The 23,584-nt window shown below is 35.8% G+C and overlaps 1 protein-coding gene across 1 annotated transcript; it reads left to right on the top strand.

Annotated features, from left to right (window-relative positions):
• Positions 1-6,876: 6,876 nt before the first annotated feature.
• On the top strand, positions 6,877-16,331 carry GIMD1 (GIMAP family P-loop NTPase domain containing 1). Its single transcript, XM_027600390.1, is given in 2 exon segments — positions 6,877-7,269; positions 16,074-16,331. Coding segments are annotated over 2 exon segments (651 nt in total).
• Positions 16,332-23,584: the final 7,253 nt, after the last annotated feature.

Below are 23,584 nucleotides of genomic sequence, written 5' to 3'. Positions count from 1 at the left end.
TACAGGTCAGTATCTCTGAGGAACAAAAATGCAAAAGTCATCAACAAAATACTAGCAAACTGAATCCAACAATACATTTAAAAAATCATTCACCACGATCAAATGGGATTTATTTCTGGGCTGCAAGGGTGGGTCAATATTCACAAATCAATCAACATGATACATCACATCAATAAGAGAAAGGATAAGAACCATATGATCATGTCAATAGACACAGAAAATACATTTGACAAAGTACCACATCCATTCATGATAAAAAGCCTCAACAAAGTAGGTTTAGAGGGAACATAACTCAACATAATAAAGCCTATATATGAAAAACCCACAGCTAACATCATCCACAATGGGGAAAATCTGAGAGCCTTTCCCCAAAAGTCATGAACAAGACAAGGATGTCCCCTCTCATCAGTTTTATTAAATATAGTACTGGAAGTCCTAGCCATGGAAATCAGACAAAAAAAATCAGACAACAAAGAGAAGGAAAAGGCATCCAAATCAGTAAGGAAGAAGTAAAACTTCCATTATTTGCAGCTGACATGATACTATATATAGAAAACCTAAAAGATTCACCAAAAAACTGCTAGAACTGATAAATGAATTTAGTAAACTCACAGGATACAAAATCAGTGTATAGAAGTCTGTTGCGTTTCTATACACTAATAGAAACAGCAGAAAGAGAAATGAAGAAAACAATCCTATTGACAACTGTACCAAAAATGATAAGATACTTAGGAGTAAACCTAACCAAAGAGGTGAAAGGCCTGTACTCTGAAAACTATACTGATAAAAGAAATTGAAGATGACACAAAGAAATGGAAAGACATTCTATGCTCATGGATTGGAAGTACAAATATTTTAAAATGTCTATACTACCCAAAGTAATCTACACATTTAATGCACTTTCTAACAAAATACCAGCAGTATTTTTTTCACAGAACTAGAGCAATCTTAAAATTTGTATGGAACCACGAAAGACCCCAAATAGCCAAAGCAATCTTGATAAAGAAAAGCAAAGTTGGAGGCATCACTATTGCAGACTTCGAGTTATATTACAAAACTGTAGTAATAAAAACAGTATGGTACTGGCACAAAAATAGACACATAGATAAATGGAACAGAACAGAAAACCCAGAAATGGACCCACAGCTATATGGTCAAGTAATCTTCAACAAAGCAGGAAAGAATATCCAATGGAAAAAAGACAGTCTCTTCAACAAATGGTATTAGGTAAACTGGACAGCAACATGCAAAAGAATGAAACTGGACCACCTTCTTATACCCTACACAAAAATAAATAAATAAATGGATAAAAGACCTAAATGAGACTTGAAACCATACAAATCCTATAAGAGAGCACAGGTTATTTTACATTGGTTCTCTTACATTGGTTATTTTAATAAAAGTCACATCATTCATTATATCCTAAAGGCATCAGATTATAAATTTCATTTATTTTAATGGAAATCCTTTTGAAACTATAAAAGTTAAATGCATGTACATATGTGCACACACACATACACATGTGTGCAAACATTTACTAAGTATATAAAGTCAAATCCAATATATAAGCCATCACAGAACAAGAAAAGGGATCAGTGCTAAAATATAAAACATAAAAATCATCAAAATTGACAAAAGAAGAGTCAAATTACTATGGCAGAAATTTTTTAAGTTATTCTGGAATGACCTCTAGAAAGCTGCTTAGCCTAACTGTTTTTGTGAAAGTTTCTTCAAACCTTCTAGATATAAATAATTGCCAAGGTATTGGAATTATTGCAGAGTACCACAAAGAAAAAGATTTTTCTAATTCGTTTCAAGAGGTTAGTATAGTCTTGATTTGAAAAATTAACAAATATAGGATAAAAAATAGAAATCTATAAAGCAATTTTACTATTAATAGAGTTGTTAAAATTATAAGTAAATCTTAGAAAACTGAATGCAGTAGCATAGCAAAAGAATACCATACGCTGATTAAGTAATTGCCAACAATTAGTCTCGCCTCCACACCATTCACATGCGAAACATAATCCCATCATTAATGCTTCTCATCACAGTAGTGTTACTTAAGGAAGAGGAGTAAGTAGGGGGAGGACATGGGTAATTTGGAAAAAGAAATGTGCTTACTGTGTCAGTCCCCAAGAGGAGCCACTGTCCCATGCAGGCCAGGAAATAAAATGTTTTAAATAATCCTATTTTCCCCTCTTCTATTCTGAATTTCCTAGATGCTTTGAAATACACTAATTTCATTTATAATCCTTAAAAAAAATCAATCAGAAATCCTCAGGAGGAAAGCAAAAAACAAACAAACAAAAAACAATATCGTAAATTTTCCTGAGTGAGGATGAGACTGGTAGTCTTTAAAATGTGAAACCAACCAAGTTTGGACTGAAGCCTTCTTGTATTCCCATCGGTATTCCTATTCAGACATGGGTATTCTTCATGGCTCCAAGAAACTTCAAAATGCATTCAAATTAGGACTGTCCTCAAAATTCAATCTGCTGACCAGTGCTCTCTGAAATTTTTGGAACGGTAAGATCTGATGTCTTATTCTAAGACCAGCTGAACCTGAGTTAATTAAGTTACCACCAACTATAGCCAGCTTATCAGTGCTCCCCTCAACTTACAACAGTGTTGGCCAAGGTTAAGGTCATTTAGACATCATAATTACAGATTCTGGTTATTACTCTAAGGGTCTTCTTTATTATGAAAAGACATAACATATAAGCAATGTGTTCACAGTTCAAGCCAATGAAAATTGGAATTTGTTTACAACCATAATAAGAGTACGTGTTAACTCAAATTGCCGTAAGTCAAGGACTGCTTATACTAAACCTCAATTTTATGGAGTATAGAGACACAATTTTATTGAGTATAGCGATGTACAATTTATATAATTATAATGTATACATATATGCACAAGTGTTAATATATGTGTATGTGTGCATTATGAGCTGAATTATGTCTCTCTCAAATTCATACGTTAAAATCCTAACCTCTAGTACCTCAGAATATGTATTTGGAGACAGGGCCTTTAAAAGAGGTAATTAAGTTAAAATGAGGTCATTATGGTGGGCCCTTAGCCACTATGACTGGTGTCCTTTTAAGAAGAAAAAAATTTGGACACAAACATACACAGGAAAGACCACGTGAAGAGACAGGGACAAGATGACCATGGACAAGCTAAGGAGAGAGGCTTCAGGAGCTGATGCCGTAATCTCACACTTCTAGCCTCAAGAACTGTGAGAAAATTAACTTTTGTTACTTAAACCATAGATAAAGTCTATGATACTTTGCTATGCTAGTCCTAGCAAACTAATACTCTGCTTATGTGTGTAATTTGAAATATAATTGTTACTCATGTCAACTAGAGTCACCCTTCCAACATAGTATCTCATTTCAGAGTGTGTAAAGTCTAAGTTCCTTCGTAAGATTCTTGAAAGCTCCTAGGGACCAGTGTCTTTCTAGCTTCAACCTCCTGCCTCTTCTCAATTACCTCAGTTTAGATGTCATTTCCAATCTCCAGTTCTGTGGTCCTTATCCTGTGCTAACCTAGAGTGGACCTCAGGTTTCTCCATTAATTTCCATCAAAACAAAATAAAGTAAAATGCTAACAACAATCAAAAACAAAACAAAAACAAAAATCCACCTTCATACAAAGTAATCATGAACGCAGCTTACTTTATATCCCAGAAATGCAAAGAACTTAAAATTGAACATTAGCTATCTCTGCTCTAACACAGTCCTTTAGCCATTTGCACAAGTGGGAAATCCAGATTCCTGCCATGTTCTAATGTCCCCCACTACCTCCTTCTCCTTTCCCCTTCTCTCTCTCTCTCTCTCTCTCTCTCCCCCTCCTTCCATCCATTCTTGATATACCCCGATCTTCTCTACTCTCTTCTTCGCTCTTCCCCCATTCCCAGCAGTTTGGCAATCACTTTTTGTGAGTTTGACTTATGTTATCAGGATCCCCTTTCCTACTTCAAGTAGCTAATCGAACTATTTTCTCAAAGAATTTCCTTCCTCAGAGAAACCCTGGAGCCAGCCATTAAAGTAATACAGTTTTATTCCACCTACATTATATTTAGCCAAGTTTCTGTAAAGAGTGAAGGTAATTTTTCAAGTTGTTTTTTCACTCTGATCCAAAAAGAATTAAGATCAATTATTTAACATCATCTAATAACAATACATTACCCTTCTATGTAATCTCTAAATTGATTTAGATTTAAAACCACCATTAAACCTGTTGGAAATTATTTTTAAATTTTGAAGCCTCACTGGAACTTTTAATCACACATATGAACTCTGAACCTTATTTGTTAAACTGTCAACTGCTGCATTCAGCAAATGACTTAAATTATGATTGCAAAGTAGAAAACTAAGAAACTTCTACATTTGTCACATTTTATATGGAATATAGGAAAGATGGCTTCATTTTACCTTTATTCAAAAATCTTCCACACAATTAGTATGTGTTGATGTAGGTTGCCTATTTGAAGAATGTGTTTATGGTTTGAGGAAGAAAATGAAAATAAAATTCTAGTTCAAAATCACTTCTTAGGAAACAGGCTACTACTGCCACCTGGGGGAGGTTCTTTCCGCTTCATTCAAGAAAGCCAAATGTGCTTGTCAGATGAATGAAAACGGTTCATGTTTTCCTTGTTATATCCACACAGGAAGACTTTTTAACTTTCTGCCCATGAAGTCATAAGGCATTCCAGATGTCTCCACGATTCCTTCACACAGAAATACATACTTCACAGACTTTTTGAGAGGTATAAGAGAAGATGAATCAGAATATAACCATATTAATGTTACTCCATCTTACACACTAAAAAGGTAGTTGGAGAAGTAAGGGTTATATAGAGAAAAAATCAAAGCTTTCAATAACAAAATGAAACCCAATTTTAAGCAAAATGTATTTGGCCTCAATTTACACTTGGTTGTACTCCTTTTCTGAAATATGCTATCATTAATTGATACGGAAACTACATGTGCAGATACAATCATGCTAGTGATTACATCAGTTAGGATAAGATAATTTCAATTCCATGGAAATAGCCAAGCGTTTTCTTATAGAATTTTTGAATTCATGAACTAAATACTGTTACGACATCAATATCTATTAATTGCACATATATTGCATATCTATTTGTTGAAACTTTTGATGAAATAGTATAAATGAGGAACATTCCATCATTTACAATGGAAAAAAATATAACCATTGCTTTTGAATCTAGTTTGTGTTTAATAGTTGTCAATCTTGCATCTTTATGCCGTAGATAAGCTGTTACCTAATACAGATGCCCTAAAACAAATAATTTAATCTTGGAAATAAAGTTTCAGGAAGTACCTGTTGAAATGACCAGCCTGTCAGATGACAAAAAAAAAAAAAGTCAGTGCTGATTAGAGAAAGACAACTAACCATTTACGGGGAGGATTTTGGTAATAGATTAACTAAATAAAATACATACAGTATCAGTCCCAGAATGGTACGGTAACACTATCAGAAGGTTAAAGTTCATACCAAAGAACAACTGTACCAGCTCCAGGGAAGTCTTTGTGGAAAAAGTATTTTTAAGATTGGAAAAGGTGGGTGACATACAGAAGTATATTGGGATTCTATAATAATTATTATTTTTTTAATTACACATTTGATTCAGGAGTAAAAAGAAATCTGAGTGACTGTGGCTCAGCCAACATAGCTGAATGAGCTGGGTAAACTGGGGTCACCTTGAGGAGCTCCAAAAATGAGTGTCTTTTGTGTGGGGGTTTGAGGTTCCTTCAAAATGTTCATATTAGAGCCTAGGGAGACTGGGGTGAGAGGCAATAGAGGACAAGAAAGGCCAGAGGTACATAAAACTGAATAATAGAAGTACAAGTTACAAGCAAAAATAGTAAATATGCAATTTTAATTAAATGTCCTTACTTCTGAATCAGCAGGTTGAGTTCATTTGGCAATTGGCCTGTAGCTCTGTTGTACTGATCTAATGAAAATGCTCAATGACATTAAAATGCTTATGTTCTACACAAAAGATTACCTCCATTTAGGGGTGTTGTAAATGGAATAGATTCTCTCAAGATTCTCCTCCCTCCTAACTGAGCTACACAATGTGTTGGGCTTTACTTCCTTTATTCAAAAGCCAGTAAGTTACCATGGTAGACCATGGAAATGATTTATTAATTATTTCATAACAAAAATTACAAGCAGTTCTCATTTTCATCAGAATGTTGCCTGGTTGTAAAAAAAATAGTAAACAAAAACAGAAATCTTCTTTAACAGTATTCATGTTTCATAGGAGACAAGCATTCAGGAAGTCAGGAAAGATAATTTTTTGCAGATGCCACTTGTATATTCCAGGGGTGGGGAGGTGGGGACGTAGGGGATGTTATTTAACATGCCAGAAAGATCCATTTCTTCCACTCTTCTGTTCCTTCTTCTTCTCCAAGAGTGATTGATTTTCAAATACTGCTGCTAGTCTTGTTAATGAACTCAGAAAACTCAGCACCCATTGCTAAACCGACTCACCTGCCACATTGATGAGTTAACATATTCCTCCTAAAGATGGTTTACATTATCTTCATGTAATTTGGTTTTTATTCTCATTTCCTGCAATTATTGCTTCCTCATCTCTTCCTTATCTATATTTGACTTTTCTCTCCTCTCCCATTGCAAACTACCAATATTATTTCAACCTTTCCACTGTCACTGGGGTGTCTCCACTTTAGTGGAGCACTCCTCCATGCTTCAGTCACTATGAATGAGGGGTAAGTAAGCCAAAAGTAGTACCAGGAGTGCTCCAGGCCAAGTAAAAAGCCTTACATTGGGTGAATATAGAAGCCTAACTGCTTATGCTGAACCTTTGTTTACCCATAGACATGACAGACTCCAACAAGATGATCATCAACTTGGCCCTCTTTGGCATGACTCAGAGTGGAAAAAGTTCTGCTGGGAACATTCTTCTGGGAAGTACAGACTTCCACAGCAGCTTTTCTCCATGTTCTGTAACTAAAGAGTGTTGTCTGGGCCGCAGTTGTCACCTCTGTGCCTTCATGCGTCGAGGAGGGCAAGAGATAACCTTGCAGATCCAGGTGTTGGACACTCCAGGTTATCCACACAGCAGGTTGAAACAGGAGCATGTGAAACAGGAGGTCAAGGAGGCCCTGGCACATCACTTCGGACAAGAGGGTCTCCAAGTTGTGCTGCTGGTCCAGAGAGCAGACGTGCCTCTCTAAGGACAGGAAGCATCTTCCTCAGTCCAGATGATTCAGGTAATACAAAAAGCCGATTACACTAATGCCATTATTTCTATTTGGAGGACATTATCCTATGACAATCTGCTCAAAAGAGTAGGTTAGAGCAAGTTTAAAACAAGTGTTGGTCAAATAGAAATGGTAAAAATTACTTGATTTTTCCTACCAAGAGTCATTTTTACAATTTCCTTTAGAGGAATTCAGTTAGTCATTTTACAACTATGTCATACACAAACCCCCAACCCCCAAATAAGATGCTAGACTTCAGAGGTTAACAAACCCCTAAATGAGTTTGTAAATGTGGCCTCCAGACTATCTGTTTCAGAATCAACTGGGCTGTTGTTAAAAATGCATATTCATCCAAGCCCTACTGAAACAGAGTTTCAAGAGTAGAACCTGCATACCTGCATTTGCATAAATTTTCCGTATATTTTTTTTAAATGGCAACGTTTAAGAACTACTAAAACTTGCAACAAATGTGTGTTCATTCACTGATTCAGTCATTGAAAACTGTATCAGGTACTTACACAGAGCTTAATGACTGGTGAACAATATATGAGCCCTGCCCTCAAAAAACTTACAGTGTAGAACAGACAAATAAATAAACAAGTATAAGACAATGCATTAAGTGCCAAAGTAGTATAATGTATGGCCTGGGGGAAAGCAGGTTTCACTGTGACTTACATCATGGTGAACTATGCTTTATTTATAGGAAAGAAATCAGGAATTTCAGATGCTCTGAGTGCCTCATCATCTGTAGGGTCAGCAACTGATCCACTGTAGCCAAGAAAGGACCAGAGGGACCTCGGTGTGAACATGAATAACATATGCCCCCTTTGCCAAGTGGTCCATCCATGTTTGTTCATTTATTAGAAGTCACTAAGTTGGAAGCTTGTTCAGCCAGTCTAAGTAAGGACCTTGGAATGGGGAGGGGTTCTGAGTATGGCTATAACTAGGAGATGGAGGGAGTAATACTTGCATAGGGTACACACATATATGAACCAGGTCCATCTATAACCAACAATTCCTGGAAACTGCTCATTGAGCTGCTCCATTCTACTCAATCTCTTGATTCTCTAGTCTGGAGCCACCCAAATTTAACTGCTGGACTTGACTAGTATTACTCAGTAGCCTCATTAAGTCACTGAGATAAGAGAACTCATCATTACTAGAAGCTCCACAGGTAAACTACAGGGAGAATAGAAAGCAGACATTTTTCATTCAAGAATTTGTATAAATGCTACTCTTCTTTTGGCCCAATCTCTGATCATGTCGATATAGGATCTGTTACACTTAGAAAGATAGTATACTTAGATTCAGAGAAATATTTTTTCCCTTTAACTAGTAAAGGCATAAGATTGTTCTAAATGACAGACACACTTTTTTTTTTCAGTAACTGTGCATGTTTTTAAAAATGAAAAAAAAAAAAAGCCATATGTGAAATCACAGCAAACTAGTGGAAAAAATTAGGGTGACAAGAGTATAAAAAATATTCCTCATCATCCAACTCCTGAAAAGTCAAGGACATGCTGTGCAAAAGTAAAGAAGAGAAGATGATTGCAATTAAGAAACAATGTGGAATCTAAGAAAGCCCACAAACCTCCCCCAAACTATTAAAGCCTGTATTTCAAACAATATTTCTGGTAGAAATCAAGTGGGGGAAAACCTGTTGCCATTCCATCGCTGTGATTTTTTAAATAAGTTTTAAAGTTCATTTAAGCTGCTATTAAATAAACATTTAGTTGAAGGTACAGATGGATATAACTCAGTAAATTCAGTAAATGTACAAATATCTCTGAAAAACTAATCTCTCTCCACATGTCTCTAAATTTTTCTCTATGCTGGTCCTATGCTTAGCTGAAAAGGGTATTTTTTTTTAAAGATTTTATTTATTTATTCATGAGAAACAGAGAGAGAGAGAGAGGGGGGCAGAGGGAGAAGCAGGCTCCCAAGGAGTAGGGAGCCCGATGTGGGACTCGATCCCAGGACCCTGGGATCACGACCTCAGCCGAAGGCAGATGCTTAACCATCTGAGCCACCCAGGCACCCTGAAAAGGGTATTTTAAAAGACATACATTTTAGGGGCACCTGGGTGGCTCAGTCGGTTAAGTGTCTGCCTTTGGCTCAGGTCATGATCCCAGGGTCCTGGGGTTGAGCCCCGCATCAGGCTCCCTGCTCAGCAGGGAGTCTACTTCTCCCTTTCCCTCTGCCTGCCACTTCCCCTTCTTGTGCTCTCTCTGTCTGCCAAATAAATAAATAAAAAAATACAAGACATACATTTTAAAAATAGATTTTTTTCCAGTTTTAGGATATAGAACTCTATTGTAATCCTCTAATTTTTTTATACAAGTGAATTTGATTCATAAATGTCTCTGATCTTTTTAAAAGGTACCTGGCATACAGCCACATTCTCTTAGCACTGCCTTCTTAATTCAGTGTCCAGTTCATGACTTAAAGGCAGAGATGGGCTAGAGTAAAACTCAGATCCAGAATTTTTTTTTCTAAATAAATATGTTTTCCCTCCCAGGAAAACTCAGCAGCCAAGATTTAGTAAGCTTCAGAGGGGCCCATGACCCCTGGGAGGCACTGTAGTCCTACTCTGGGCTTCTATCGTAATTTTTGGTTGAAGATCGCCTATGCACAAGCTGGCTGTTTATGACCTTCTTCCTGAAGGTGCTTCAGTTACTGGTGGCAGCCATCTGGATGTGCTCACAGATTGGGAGCAGCTGCAGAATGTCTGAATATTCAACAGGACCAACAGCTGTTAGGAAGAGCAAGGAGTTGTTAAGGTCCTCTGGTTCCAGACACACCCTGGATTTCTTTTTCTTCCTAGCTTATGCAAAATGGGGAACGGAATATCTGCCTTCTCCCTTTTCCTTTCCTCCTTTCTGGGGGCACTCATTGATGCCATGGAAGGAACCTACAAGGCCAATGCCAGAGAAGTGACCTCTTTTTTCCTGTACCTCCCTATGGCCTCTTTAAATATCTCTTTTAATTTGCGCTCTAATATTTTTTAGAGGGGTTATAGGCTGCCAGCTATGACAAATGAAACATTTCCCCAAATGATCCCTTTTTCTTTATTTATGTTAGGTCTTCATAATTTACAGCAAAATGGTAGAGATGTCAGTGAGTCATCTCCCCAAAATTGGGAAATAAAGGGAATGATTCATCTAAATATTATCTGAGTATCATTTGAATGTTATTTAAAAATCCACAAATAATGAATAAGGGAAGACAGAATAAAGTCACCTTAAGAAAAGTGCTAGCAAGCAGCCAAACTGCACTAGGAATTGAATCCAGGAATTGACTAAAGTCCAAATTCTTTCCACTCTCATGGTATCATGTATTATTACTGTACATAATCAGGCTTCAAAGAGATATTTTTGATTTAAAATGAACAACTCAAATTTGATGTTATAGGTGGGTGTGTGTACAAAAGGCTCAGAAAGGCCAATGCAAGGCCTGAAAATACTTAATGAAGATAATGGGCTTAGTTGTTGGATAGAATTTAGTTGAAAAATAAGCCTATAAATGTTACTATGAGTTTCTTGGCTTCAGTTCCTCCCTTATAAAATGAGAATAATTTTACCTACGTTGAAGAGTTTTAAGGGTTATGTTTAATGAATGTGATGGGATTGCGCATTGTGCCTGACTTACAGTAGATTCACATAAAGTTACTGTCATTGTTAACATTTTTATTGTTATTGTCACTACGCAAATTGTGATGAGTACCTATTCAAACGAATTACTAGATATGAGCAATCTATTATAGAGGTTAAGAGCATGGGTTCTAGAGTAAGTTATACTTGGGTTCAAGCTCCTACTTAGTTACTTATTTGCTTTATGACCTTGGGCAAGCAGCTTCTCTAAATTTCAATCTCTTCATTGGTAAATTGGGAAAAATAACAGTGTCTACTTGACTGGGTTATTTTCAGGACTAATTTCATAATAACATAACAGTAAATTAACTCAGGCACTAACACAAGACGAGTGTATACTAAATGTAAGCTATGGCCACTATAATTTTATTGTTAGTTTTGTCTTATGCTAAAATTAGGACATATTATTTGTAACCTTCTTCAGGATTATCTTGATAGGCTTCAGAAGAAAATCAGAGTGAAATCAAATTTACACAGCCCTGATGTATAAGAACTTCCCTATTAATTTAGAAAAAAAATCTGGGAAGAAAATTCTCTGGTTTAGTAAAGGTTAAAGTGAGAAACTCCAACTTAGTGGGAAGGCCATGTCCGGGCAGGTAGGGGACCTCTGTTCTAGGCCCAGGCCTGCCAACAATCAGCTGTGCAGCTTTGGCCATTTAACATCACATGTCACAATATCCCCTTCTGTACAATAAGGCAATTTGGACAGAAGATCTGTAAGGTTGAACATTCACTGAATCTGATCGAACAAGGTCTTATCATTCAGCTCTTGGAGAAGGAAATGTGGTGCTTTAAGTGGGATGAGAGTAAAGGAATAGTCTGAAATACAAAGAATGGTCCTTATTGTCCTCCTGTTCCACGATAATTTTTTTTCTCAGTTGATGTAATAGTTGGCTTTTTAAAAAATTCCCCCTAAAAAGTCCAGATGCTATGATTTCATCAACCACAAACAAATGGGGCAGGGCTGGTGAGGTCCTGGGAAAATGAACATAATTCCTGGAAAACAAAGTTTATATCCTAATGAGCTGTCCCAAAAGGACTAGATGGACTCATACCCATTAGCACTCTGAAACCAAACAATTCATGATTGATTGTAAAATTTCCATCTAGCTTAGTACTATATTTAAATTATTAACACCAGATAACTTACAGTAACTTATCTTACTCTTGGATTTTTATGTGAGGTAGCAATCAACTGTGATTATTCTTTCTCTAGGTCCATAGAGAACACATTTGGCCACTAACATGATGACTATACACCAAGTGACACTATTTTCAAATAGTCAACTATTTTCCGGCCAAAAATCAATCTAAAGATTATAAGCTAAATCAACCATTCTCTTCTATTTCTGGCAGTAATTCAAAAGTGCAATTTTTCTCACAGTTTAGGACATGAGCATCCTTTCATAAATAATTATCAACATGTAAAAACTTCCCAGTGGCTGAACACATGGACTTGTAAGTAGTGCCGAGCTTACAAATCTATTTTCCTTAGGTGGTTTAACTCAGTTTTCTTGAGTGTTATTATAGTTAAAGTAGGAAATGTCTGGTGGAGACAAAAAGGGAATGTGTTAATGTTACAACCCAGAAAACCAGGAACGAAGGACATACTGTGAAAGTTATACCATTGAATGCAATAAGTACTAACCTAGCAAGAGAAGAATTCTACATTATAATATATAACTCAGGAAGGGATCACTTGGGCCAGTTTATTTTGCATGAATTTTTATTATGGTGATGTTTTAAAAATATTTAATGACAAATGTGGTTCATGCATCAACCGAAACCCATGGGGTAGACCTGGGGGTAGCCCTCAAGAGGTTAAGGGTAGTGTCTATTTATTAACTTGTAACACACATTTCAATATTATGACAATCAAAATAAACACATTAATAATGTACTGGGTGAATATCAGAACTAGCTCTAAATTTGAGAAACTTTCAGAGACAAGAATGTTCAAGGATCAATAACTGTACAGAAGTAAAATCCCAATACTACACAATCCCCAATAAGGCTCAATCACTCTCTTTACTTGGTATGTCTTCACTGCCCCATAACTCCCTTGATTCCTATGCTCAAGGCATCATCACATGCTAGAAACTTCTCCTGACTCCTCCCTTTACCTCACTTTCCACCCCCACCCCAAACTGGGCCAAATGTCTGCCTCTATAGCACCAATATATTTTCTATCACAACACCTGCAATTACAACAAATGGAAAGTATTTTCTTTCCTGTCTGTCCTTCTTCCTCAGTTGTAAGTTAGTACAAAAGAATCTCCACTAGACATAAGCAGAAAAGTGTAGGTCATGGTCCACTGTGTCCCTGGAACAAAGTAACCCTCAATAAATATTTGCAGAAGGAATAAATCACCTAGAATTCTTTTTAAAATTCAAATTCCCAGGTTCCATCCCTAAAGATTCTGACACATTTGTAGCAAGTATCTCAAGTGGTTCTGATGTACATAACCCAGGAATCTTTTTATTCCCAGAAAATAGATCTATTTAGCACTTCATTAATTTTTCAACTATTTGTATTAATTTGCTAGGCTGCCATAACAAGGTTCACTACCTGGGTGGCTTGTAAGCAACAAAAATTTATTACCCCTCACTTCTGGAGGCTAGGAATCTGAAATGAACATTGGCAGGATTAGTTCCTTCTGTGGGCTGTAAGTGAAGACTCTATCCAAAGGTTCTGTCCTTGGCTTATGGATGACTGCCTTTATCTTTACATGGCATTTTCCCCTGTATTCATATCTTTGTCCATATTTCTCTGTTTTATAAGAACACCAATCGTATTGCATTATTGGCCTTAACTTGACTAATTACATTGGCAACAACCCTATTGCCAAATAAAGTCACATTCTGAGGTACTAGAGGTTAGGATTTCAACATATGAGTTTGGAGGGGGTACACAATTCAAACCATAATACCACTTTTTTTTGTGACTCTTTGATCTTCTTTCACTAGAAGTTTGTTACAACATGCTGAGCATGACAAATTTTGTTATGTCACTATTACCTAAAATGCAATGCTGTAAATCTAAGTATTTAGATTTACAAAGAGCTATCGTCTTTAAAAGTTGGGTTAATTTAAATTTTGCAAATTACAAAGAGCTTTACAAAGAGCTTTGTCTTTAAAAGTTGGGTTAATTTAAATTTTGCTAATTTGTGTTTTGATGGCACATAAGAATATACCAATTAAAGTACCTTTTTAAAAATTCTTTTGTAAAGTTTAGAATCTGTTAAAAATAATTATTCATTTAATGTACTGATCTTGAAACTTCAGTTCAGATTTTCTTCAGGCAGGATACTTTTAGGAGAATCAGAAATATACAATTATTCTATGGTGTAGACAAATTTTAAACAGATATGAGGAAAAATTTTGGACTTATTCACTGAGAGAGTCTTTCTGAATGCAAAAGAGAAAGTGCAGACTACATGCAAATCCATGAGAATGAACTATAGAACAAAAGAGAAATTTTACAGGAAGGTAAATTTTGTGTCCCGAAGATTAAACTTCAAAACTGAAGACTCAAAACAAATAAATAAAACCCTAAACCTTCTGTAAGAGATGATGGTGAGGGTTCAAATTACAGATTAATCCAACCAATTTCTATTGAGAGTTTACAACGTGCTAGAGGCTTTGGTTGATATAGACAGACTCTGCCTTCCAAAAGCTCATGGTCAAGGTACAGAGATAAATGTGTAAATACATAGCTCTGATAAATGACAAACTATATTAGGAATTATAATTAGTAATCATGGTCTCGAGATGTTTAAGTTTAAATATATTGTCCCACAGTTGCCATATTTCCATATTATTTACATGTCTTGATTCTTCCTTCCTTCCTTCATCTCTCCCTCTTTCTCTCTTCTTTTCATTTTCAGTTTTTCAGTCTTATAAATATCAATCCCACATTTGTTATACACAATGAAAATAGTTTCCTAAACTGTTTTTCAATTTTTTAAGATTTTTTTAAACCAGAGTTTGTACTGATACTATCTCCCACAAAGCATTATGTTGAATTTCAAAAGGATAAACCTGTAAAGTGCCCAGCATAATACCTAGCACTAAATATTAGTTGTTCTTTCTTCTTTCTTTCTTCTGATTACTAGAGGTCCTGGATATTTCTTGTTATATTTATTCCTAAGTATTTTATATTTTTCTGAGGACTCAGAAATAAGTAATACTTTAAACCTATTTGAGATGATGGTGAAGGTCTAAATTCCAAGTTGCTATTATAAACTGGTAGCACCTTTGAAAATATAATGGTAACGAGAATATTTGGAATGAAGGGAATGTCATTTTACTTTCACAATGTCATGGTTTCATATAACTTTTGAAATATTAAAAATGTTAAATGGTTATTTCTAGACACCTTTCATATTGTGTGAACAATTTGCCACGTCCCATCACTTCCATTTTATATCAGCTTATTTTCACTAATCAAAAAAGATATTATTCCATAAACAACTTCCACATATTACTAACCAAAGGAATACCAGTCTTCGATGTTTTTCAACCACATTAGAGGAAGTCATCTGATAAACTGGGCTTGATTCTAGGCATGTGAAGAGGATGCAAATCACAGTGATATTTCTGTAGTTGTTCCAAATCACTAAATGTAGTTTGATCTTAGCTTTTCCATTACATGTCATCTGATTAATCAATAGATTGTAACCAGATTACGTAATTATAAATCCTCAGAGGATACTTATAGTTATGATAATAACACAACATTCCTATAAAAAAAGATATGACAATTCCCTTGGCCAAAGTCCTTTGACTTAAAGGAATTGTGGTTCTAACAGCTTCAGGTTGGCAGGTAAATATCAATTATTGCTGAATGTTGTAAATTAAGTTGTATCACATGCAGCATTAATAATATGCAGTTCTGAAGTTGTGTATACATAAATTATAAGAGCAAAATAAAATGGAGACATAAAGCCCCCTCTTTTTTTTTTTTACAAAATCCAACCATCTTTCTCCATTTACTTACATTATTTGACTCCGTCTTCACTTCCCATTACATATATCTGCTTTTAGTAACATAATGTCATCCAGATCTGTTGACTATCTATGTTGGACCATAATAACTCCTTTGCTTGTGTTTGAGGAATATAGGCCAAGGCAAATAGCCATTTAACTTCTTCTTTCTTTCAGGAACTTCTGGGACATGCTTGGAAGAATTACACTGCCATTCTTTTCACCCATGCAGAGAAAATAGAAGAGGCTGGGTTCAGTGAAGATAAATATTTGCACGAGGCCTCTGATACACTGCTAACCCTGCTAAATTCTATTCAGCACAGATATATTTTCCAGTATAAAAAAGGAAACTCACTTAATGAACAAAGAAAAATCTTAGAAAGAATCATGGAATTTATAAAAGAAAATTGTTACCAAGTTCTTACCTTTAAATAAAATTTAAAGTAACATAATGACATTGGATTTTAGAATAAGAAACCTTGTTTCAAAATGCCTCTGGTTAGGGCACCTGGGTGGCTCAGTCGTTAAGCGTCTGCCTTCGGCTCAGGTCGTGATCCCAGGATCCTGGGATGGAGCCCTGCATTGGGCTCCCTGCTCCGCGGGAAGCCTGCTTCTCCCTCTCTTACTCCCCCTGCTTGTGTTCCCTCTCTTGCTGTCTCTCTCTCAGTCAAATAAATAAAAATGAAAATCTTTTTTAAAAAAAATGCCTCTGTTAGAATGGATGAGGACTGTCAGAATTCCCATAGGCTGCTGGTGACAGTGTACATTGGTATAACCACTTTTGGACAACTGTTTGGCAGTTAAGAAAAATATAAAGTAATCAAGACTCCTAATGCAAATCCTGTGACACAGTGGTTGCCCTCCTAAGTATACATTCAGCAGAAATGTGTACATTTGTGCACTAAAAGATATGTGTGTACAAGAATGCTCATAGCAGTACTACTCAAAATAGCTAATTAGCTATTGGAAATTATCCAAATGTCCATTAACAGTAAAATGGATAAGCAAATTGAGGTATATTCACACAACGGAGTATTACACAGTAATGAGAATGAGCAAACTACAACTGCATGTAACAATATCAATGAACTGCCCAAACAGAAAGTTGAAAGAAGCCAGACATAAAATAGTATATGTTGTATGATCCCACTTGTATAAAGTTCAAAAACAGTCAAAACTGATGTAATATAAACTAAACTACTCTGATGTTAGAAGTGTTAGAAATCAGGAGTGATCACTCGGGGAGAGGATAATGAGCATGCACTGGACAGCTTCTGATATTCTGGTAATGTTTCATTTCTTGACCTGGAGGCTAGTTTTAGAGTGTTCACTTTGTGAAAATTCAACAACGAACACTTCTGATTCATAAACTATTTAGTATATCTGTTATATTTAAATAAAAGCTAAAATGAAAAATTATTACCTATATTTTAAAAACTAGCTCCACTACTTACTTGATGCTAGACAAGGAAAATCATTTAATCCTGTGAAATCCTCATTTGGAATATCTACTTGATAGTTACTGTAATGATTAAACAACTTGGCTAATGGTTAGATGCTCAATAAATGTTAACTTTCTTTTCCACCTTATGACCTGTGGTTCCTATTTAGGGTTGGAAATGTAGGTAAAAATTCAGAGCCTAGCCCTGCAGCAGAAACAAGGCTAACAACTATAATAACCAAAAATGAATAAAGCCTTGACTGAAGAAGAGGCTTCTCTACCTTATAAGGATAGTCACTTTGGCTTAGGAGAGAGCTCCAGGATGGTCTCAAAGGCAGCAATGAGGATTGAAGGAAAATAATTCTAGTCAATCATAATTGCCAAGACTACCACCAAATCAAAATTGGATCACCCTTATGTTCAACATTTGTACATGAGCTTTATAATTTACAAAATTCTTTCACTAAGATAGTTCCTAATTTACAAACAGCTTGGTTTCATATTTTTTAAGTGTGCAATACACTGTATTTCCTATTAGAAATAAGATTATAGCTGGTGATTATTCTCTTAGGAAAGGCCTCAAAAGCCTACTTAGTGCTTAATTTTACCTGAACTCTAGCACAAACGGTATTAGAAAGCCTATAACCAAAATTTATAAAATGCTTCTATGTGAAAGTGTAATTCAAATTCCAACCTGAAATAATGTCTCTCTTTATTTCTCTTCAGGGCCCCTTCTATCATCGGTCCAGGACTGTAAAGTGAGAGCTTCAAAAAAGGAGCTGATTTAAGAACTAAATGGGCATTGACACTTCCCTAGGGGTTGGCCACTTGGTGACAGAAAAAGATACATATATATATATAGATTTAGATTTATTTATTTATTTATTTGAGAGCAAGCACAAGCTGGGTAAGAGAAGCAGAGGCAGAGAAAGAAGCAGGCTCCCCACCGAGCAGGGAGCCGGATGTGGGGCTCGATCCCAGGACCCTGAGATCATGACCTGAGCCAAAGGCAGATGCTTAACCAACTGAGCCACCTAAGCGCCCCCAGAAAAAGAGATTTGAGGCTGAGAAGCTGAAACTGAAGTGAATGGTGAAGAGAGGGGAATATTCACATTTTAAGTCCTTCATATTCTTCATTCATGTGATGTCAGCTAACTCTTCTAGAACATAAATTCTAGTTTCAGGAAAGATAAGTTGTACAGAACATTAAGGGTTCAAGATCTTTGAGGCTGGCATGGTGGTAAAAATTAATAGAGGGAAGGTGCCTCCAGTTTCAAAGAGGAAGACTTCTGTGATGTTCTTCCTTGAATTATTTTAGATTTGCGTATATATGTATATATACATAACTCCCTAAATATGACCATATAACATATTTTACTTTCTTTTAGAGTCTTGTATTTTGCTTTTTTGGTTCGCCATTACCTCTCTCCTCTTCCATCTCTCCTTCTCCTCATGCACATCAGCCAATTAGATGGAGCTCATGTCAACAAAGAGTATATGCACCATTCCTATTTTCTGCACGTCCAAGTAATCACACAGAGTACACATATACATATAAGCACATGGAGGACTTTTGTCTTTTTATTTTTATTTATTTATTTAACTTATTTTTGAGGTGGGGAGGGAAAGGGCAGAGAGAGAGAGAGAATCTTAAGCAGGTTCCACGCTCAGCACAGAGCCTAATGCGGGGCTCAGTCCTATGACCTTGAGATCATGACCTGAGCTGAAATCAAGAGCTGGATGCTTAACCAACTAAGCCACCCAGGTGCCCTGACTTTTTTTTTTTTTTTTTTTAATTTCATATTATACTCTCTACAGCATCTTTTTTTTTCACTTAATACCACCTCATTAAAATTCCTTCAACTCTAAAATGTAACTTAAATTCACCCCTTTTAACACTTCAGTGTATTTGTAACAATCTGTGCAACTAGTTCTCTATTGATGTGCACTCCAGTTTTCTGCCACCCAAAGCCATGCTTCAACAACTATTCCTGTATATGTATTTTTATATAATATTGACTTTTTCCCTGTAAGTTATATTCCCAAGAGTGGAGTTTCTGGGTTGAAGTGTACATACAGTTTAAGTTCAGTATATCTTACCCAATTTCTTTTCATATTGTTAGAAATTTTTTCACCAACGTTTGAGTACTCTTTCCCTATATTCTTGTCATCAATCAGTGTTATCATCTAAAATACCTACTAACACCCGTTTGATAAATGTAAAATCATCTTACCTTAATTTGCATTTCCCATACTACTATTGGAGTATCTCTATAAGCATGTTGCTCATTTAGATTTACACTTCTATGAATTGCCTCTTCACATTCTTTGTCCTTTTTATCAATTTTCTATTGGATTACTTCTTACATGATTCTTTGCTTGACCAACACTTTCGTCAGGCTTAAACCTCTCCTAGCCCCACCTCTGCACTTCCTTGTAAAATCTGGTCTCAGCAAGAACTCTGGTAAGACAGTTTAACCAGAACCCTCTCACTCTCAATATCTGATCAGGTTCCTAATTCTCTACCAACCCAAGTGACCCTGACCCCCACCCTGCACCTTGGCTGTAAATTCTCACTTGCCTATGCTACACCGGGAGTTGAGCCCAATCTTTTCAGTAGTCCTTATACCTATCTTGATGGTCCTGAATAAAGTCGCCTTACCATCTTTAACAAGTGTCATTGAATATTTTTTTAACACTCCCTGCTTGGCAAAATGGAAGAGTTCTATGTATACTACATATTAGTCTTCCATCTGTCTTTTATGTTTTTTTTTCTATTATATATCCCTTAACTTTATGAGAACTTCTGCCAAACAAAATTTGTGAATTTTCTTATACTCATATATTTCTATGTACATGATACAAGATATGCTTTTAGTTTCATTTCCTTCCAGATGGGTAACCAATTATATTTTCTCTATTTATTAAATAATTTATCGTTTTCCTACTGAAGAGAAACAGAGACAGAGGTAGGTAGATATATAGAGAGAGCTATCTCCTGTATCTATTTCTGGATCTATTCTGGATTCTTGTTTCTTTCCATTATCTATTTTATATTACTGTCAACACCAGAATGACTTAATCAAATTGGCTTTATGTTATTCCTTGTTTCGAAACAAGTTTCTCTTGTTTCAGTTATTTCAAAACACTTTTCTGGATACTCTCAGGCATTCATTTATGTATTTTTTCAGATTTTTTTTCTAATTAAAAAAAATTTTTGTTTATGAAAAATGGTATTTTATGGTATTAAATTCTCCCATGCAAGCATATAGGATGTTTCTTCATTTTCCTTTATTTTATATTACTGTGTATCTTGCATTTTTCTTTTCCTTTACCAAATCAGCTTTGCCGATCCTTGATAATTTGAAAGTTCTATTCTAACTGATATGCATTAAGGATTATTTCCTTGTTCCTGATTCAGAATCAAGCACTATTGTGTGATAACAAGGTAACAACTGTAGCCAAGAACTTTCTTTCCACACAGCATCATGCCCTCACCTACTAAAATAGACCTTTAGAACACTTTCATTTCCTTCGTATCCTTTTATCCTTCCCATGTCCCCCTTAGGGAAGAGGGCTTTGGAATGCTTTTCTTTTCCCATTACCAGATTTTGCTAAGATATTTAACTCAAGACTTCCCTGACAGATTGCCCCTTCTGTTCAAAAGTCCTTTCTTACCAATTACATTGACTATCACGGTAGTTTATCATTACCTCTTTTAACTTAATATACAAATATTAGAAGGTCCATTCCTTACCACTGTTTTCATCTTCCCTCATCTCTCTAGTTAGTGTTATATATACTCCTAATATACTCTTAATTCTAGCACAGTATGCAAGAGGCATTAAATTCTAGACATGTTCTTCCATGTACCATTATGCAGCAGTAATCCTAACACCTCCTAATAATCAGCATAGCAGATGTAGAGAACCAACTTTTTAGCTGGTAGTGGGATAGCTGAATCACAAGAATGCAGGACACAGGAGTGAACATCTTGTTGCTGTGCTGTACTTTACCGGAAGTTGGGTTATTTGGCTTTTTGGGGACGACTGTACACGTGTATCCACTGAATAAACTCACCGTAAGTGGAGGGAATTACAACTTGCAACAAAAGAACCATGTAACCAAAACTAGCTCTAGGTAAAAGAAATGATGTCCAGAAGTTCATCTTTGGTATACCACCACCTATTCCATCAGTCTATAATTTGCAATCTTTCCTTATGTCCCTTCAGAGGCCCAATCTGTACACTATTCGCACCTGGAAGACAAAAGCCTCTACTGAACTTTGTGTTTGAAAGTGTTTTGAACATTTTGGAGCACTGGAAAAGAGCGTATTTGGTATCTTTGTGCATCTGGGGTTAGACTCTCATTAGCACCCACCATCTTGGGGCACTGGTGATTCAGCCCTAATACTCACTGGCTCTGACCTTTACTAGGTTTATTCTCCTAAATATATTACCTCAATTAGCAATTTCAGACCTTCTTTAAAATCCATCCTGTGCCATGTTTTCCATAAAGAATTTGCTTAGATATTCTGTTCTACTGATTTTCAGGCATATTATAATTCTTTACAAAAAGGCTAATGTTTTTAAGTGGCACTGCTATTTCCCAAATTCTCAAACTTTAAAAAAATTATGTCTTCACAAGCACCTGAAGTTTTTTTCAAAGCATGTGCTGTTTTAAGAGAAAATGTTATTCTTTTATATGAAAACTAAAGTTACAGAAAAAAGTTATTTCTACCAACATCATTCTCTTTTGCTAAACCTATTGAAAGTGACTTTCAGTTTGCATTTTTCTTAATCTTCTTCAAAGAGAAATCAAATTGTGGTGTTGATTTTGGATAACTGCCTCACTATTCTTTCCAAATTCCCCAGGTATAAAAAGCTGAATGGGGTTTAAATTAACAAGTATCAGCTAAATATGCAATCTTAGAGTTGAAAAGTTAAGTGGATGCATATATATTGAGAGCATTTCTCTACTGGGATGTATAATATTCTAATGAGGCAATTTACAAAAACAAAAGTAAAACTTTGTTAGAGTAGCCTTCCTAAGAAGGCCCATCACAAAAATGTCATTGTAGAAATGAGCAGACGTTAATAATTACTATTTGAACAATATTAGGTATTATGTAGCAATGGGAAAGGCAAGAAGAGTAGCTAGCCCCTACATTAAAAAGGATTTCTTGCAATTATTGAGCCCCAGGCTTGTTTCTGCTGCTGTTGCTAAGATCAATAGCCTGCCAGATAGGAAATATGTTGATGAAGACATAAAATAACACTTACACACATATTTTACTCAAAAATCCAGAGAACTGGGAATACTGTATTGGGGGGGGGGTGGGAGTAAGGAAGGGGAAGGAAAAAATAAACAAGGGAATACATAAGGGTGAAAAAATATAATGTACAATAATTAATTCACCCTCTGAAATTCCAGATGGCTCACTTTCAAACCAGCAATTATTTCATTGTTCTGGGTCCTTTTTCCAAATGTTTTTTGGAGTTATACCCCTATGAATTACCTCTGCCAAGACTTATCCAAAGGAAAAACCGTAACTATAAAAAGTACAGTAAGCAAGAATGTGTAAGTCACTCTTTTCTATTCCAACAAGTTGGTATCTGAAGATCTGGTTTTGTATAGGGGCATTATTAGCCATGAGCAGCTAACCTTCTTTTCATTATTATTGCACATTTCGGGGTTATCATCCAAGTAGTACTGCAAATGAGGCCTCACTACAGAATTGCTCCTAGATAAATAAATACATATTGACTATCTATCTATCTATCTATCTGGAACTTAGCGACCTCTCTCACAGGTTGGCTTTTGGGATGGACTGTCAGATCAGTGCCCTTAACAGTGCATTACTTAAAAAGGCAATTGCTGCCATTTGCAGCAGCCTGGTTTTACCAAGAGGTTCTTCCTGAGCACTTCTGCAACAAAAAGAAAAAAGCTGATAAATTATCTTTATATTTAACGATCTTGCCTCTACCTTTAGAATCTCTTAAAATACTCCATTAATGGAGTCATCCTAATCTCCTTACATGAACTACTAGAGTTTAGGGACTTTATCACTATCTTTCCCTGAAGTTTAAACAAAGAAGTTGCTTCTCACCCAAATAAAAGAAACCATATGACATTTAACTGACATGGAAGAAAGTGTATTGTAATGGAGAAGAGCAAAGGATTACTAAGAGTTGGAAGAAGATCTAGGTTTCAGCTAGTTATACCTTAGCACAGGTACTTTTTTAAC

Source organism: Zalophus californianus, chromosome 2 (assembly GCF_009762305.2).
Source record: "Zalophus californianus isolate mZalCal1 chromosome 2, mZalCal1.pri.v2, whole genome shotgun sequence".
NCBI lineage: Eukaryota > Metazoa > Chordata > Mammalia > Carnivora > Otariidae > Zalophus > Zalophus californianus.
The sequence above is the reverse complement of the archived record's forward strand: the minus strand, read 5'-3'. Positions and strand labels throughout refer to the sequence as shown.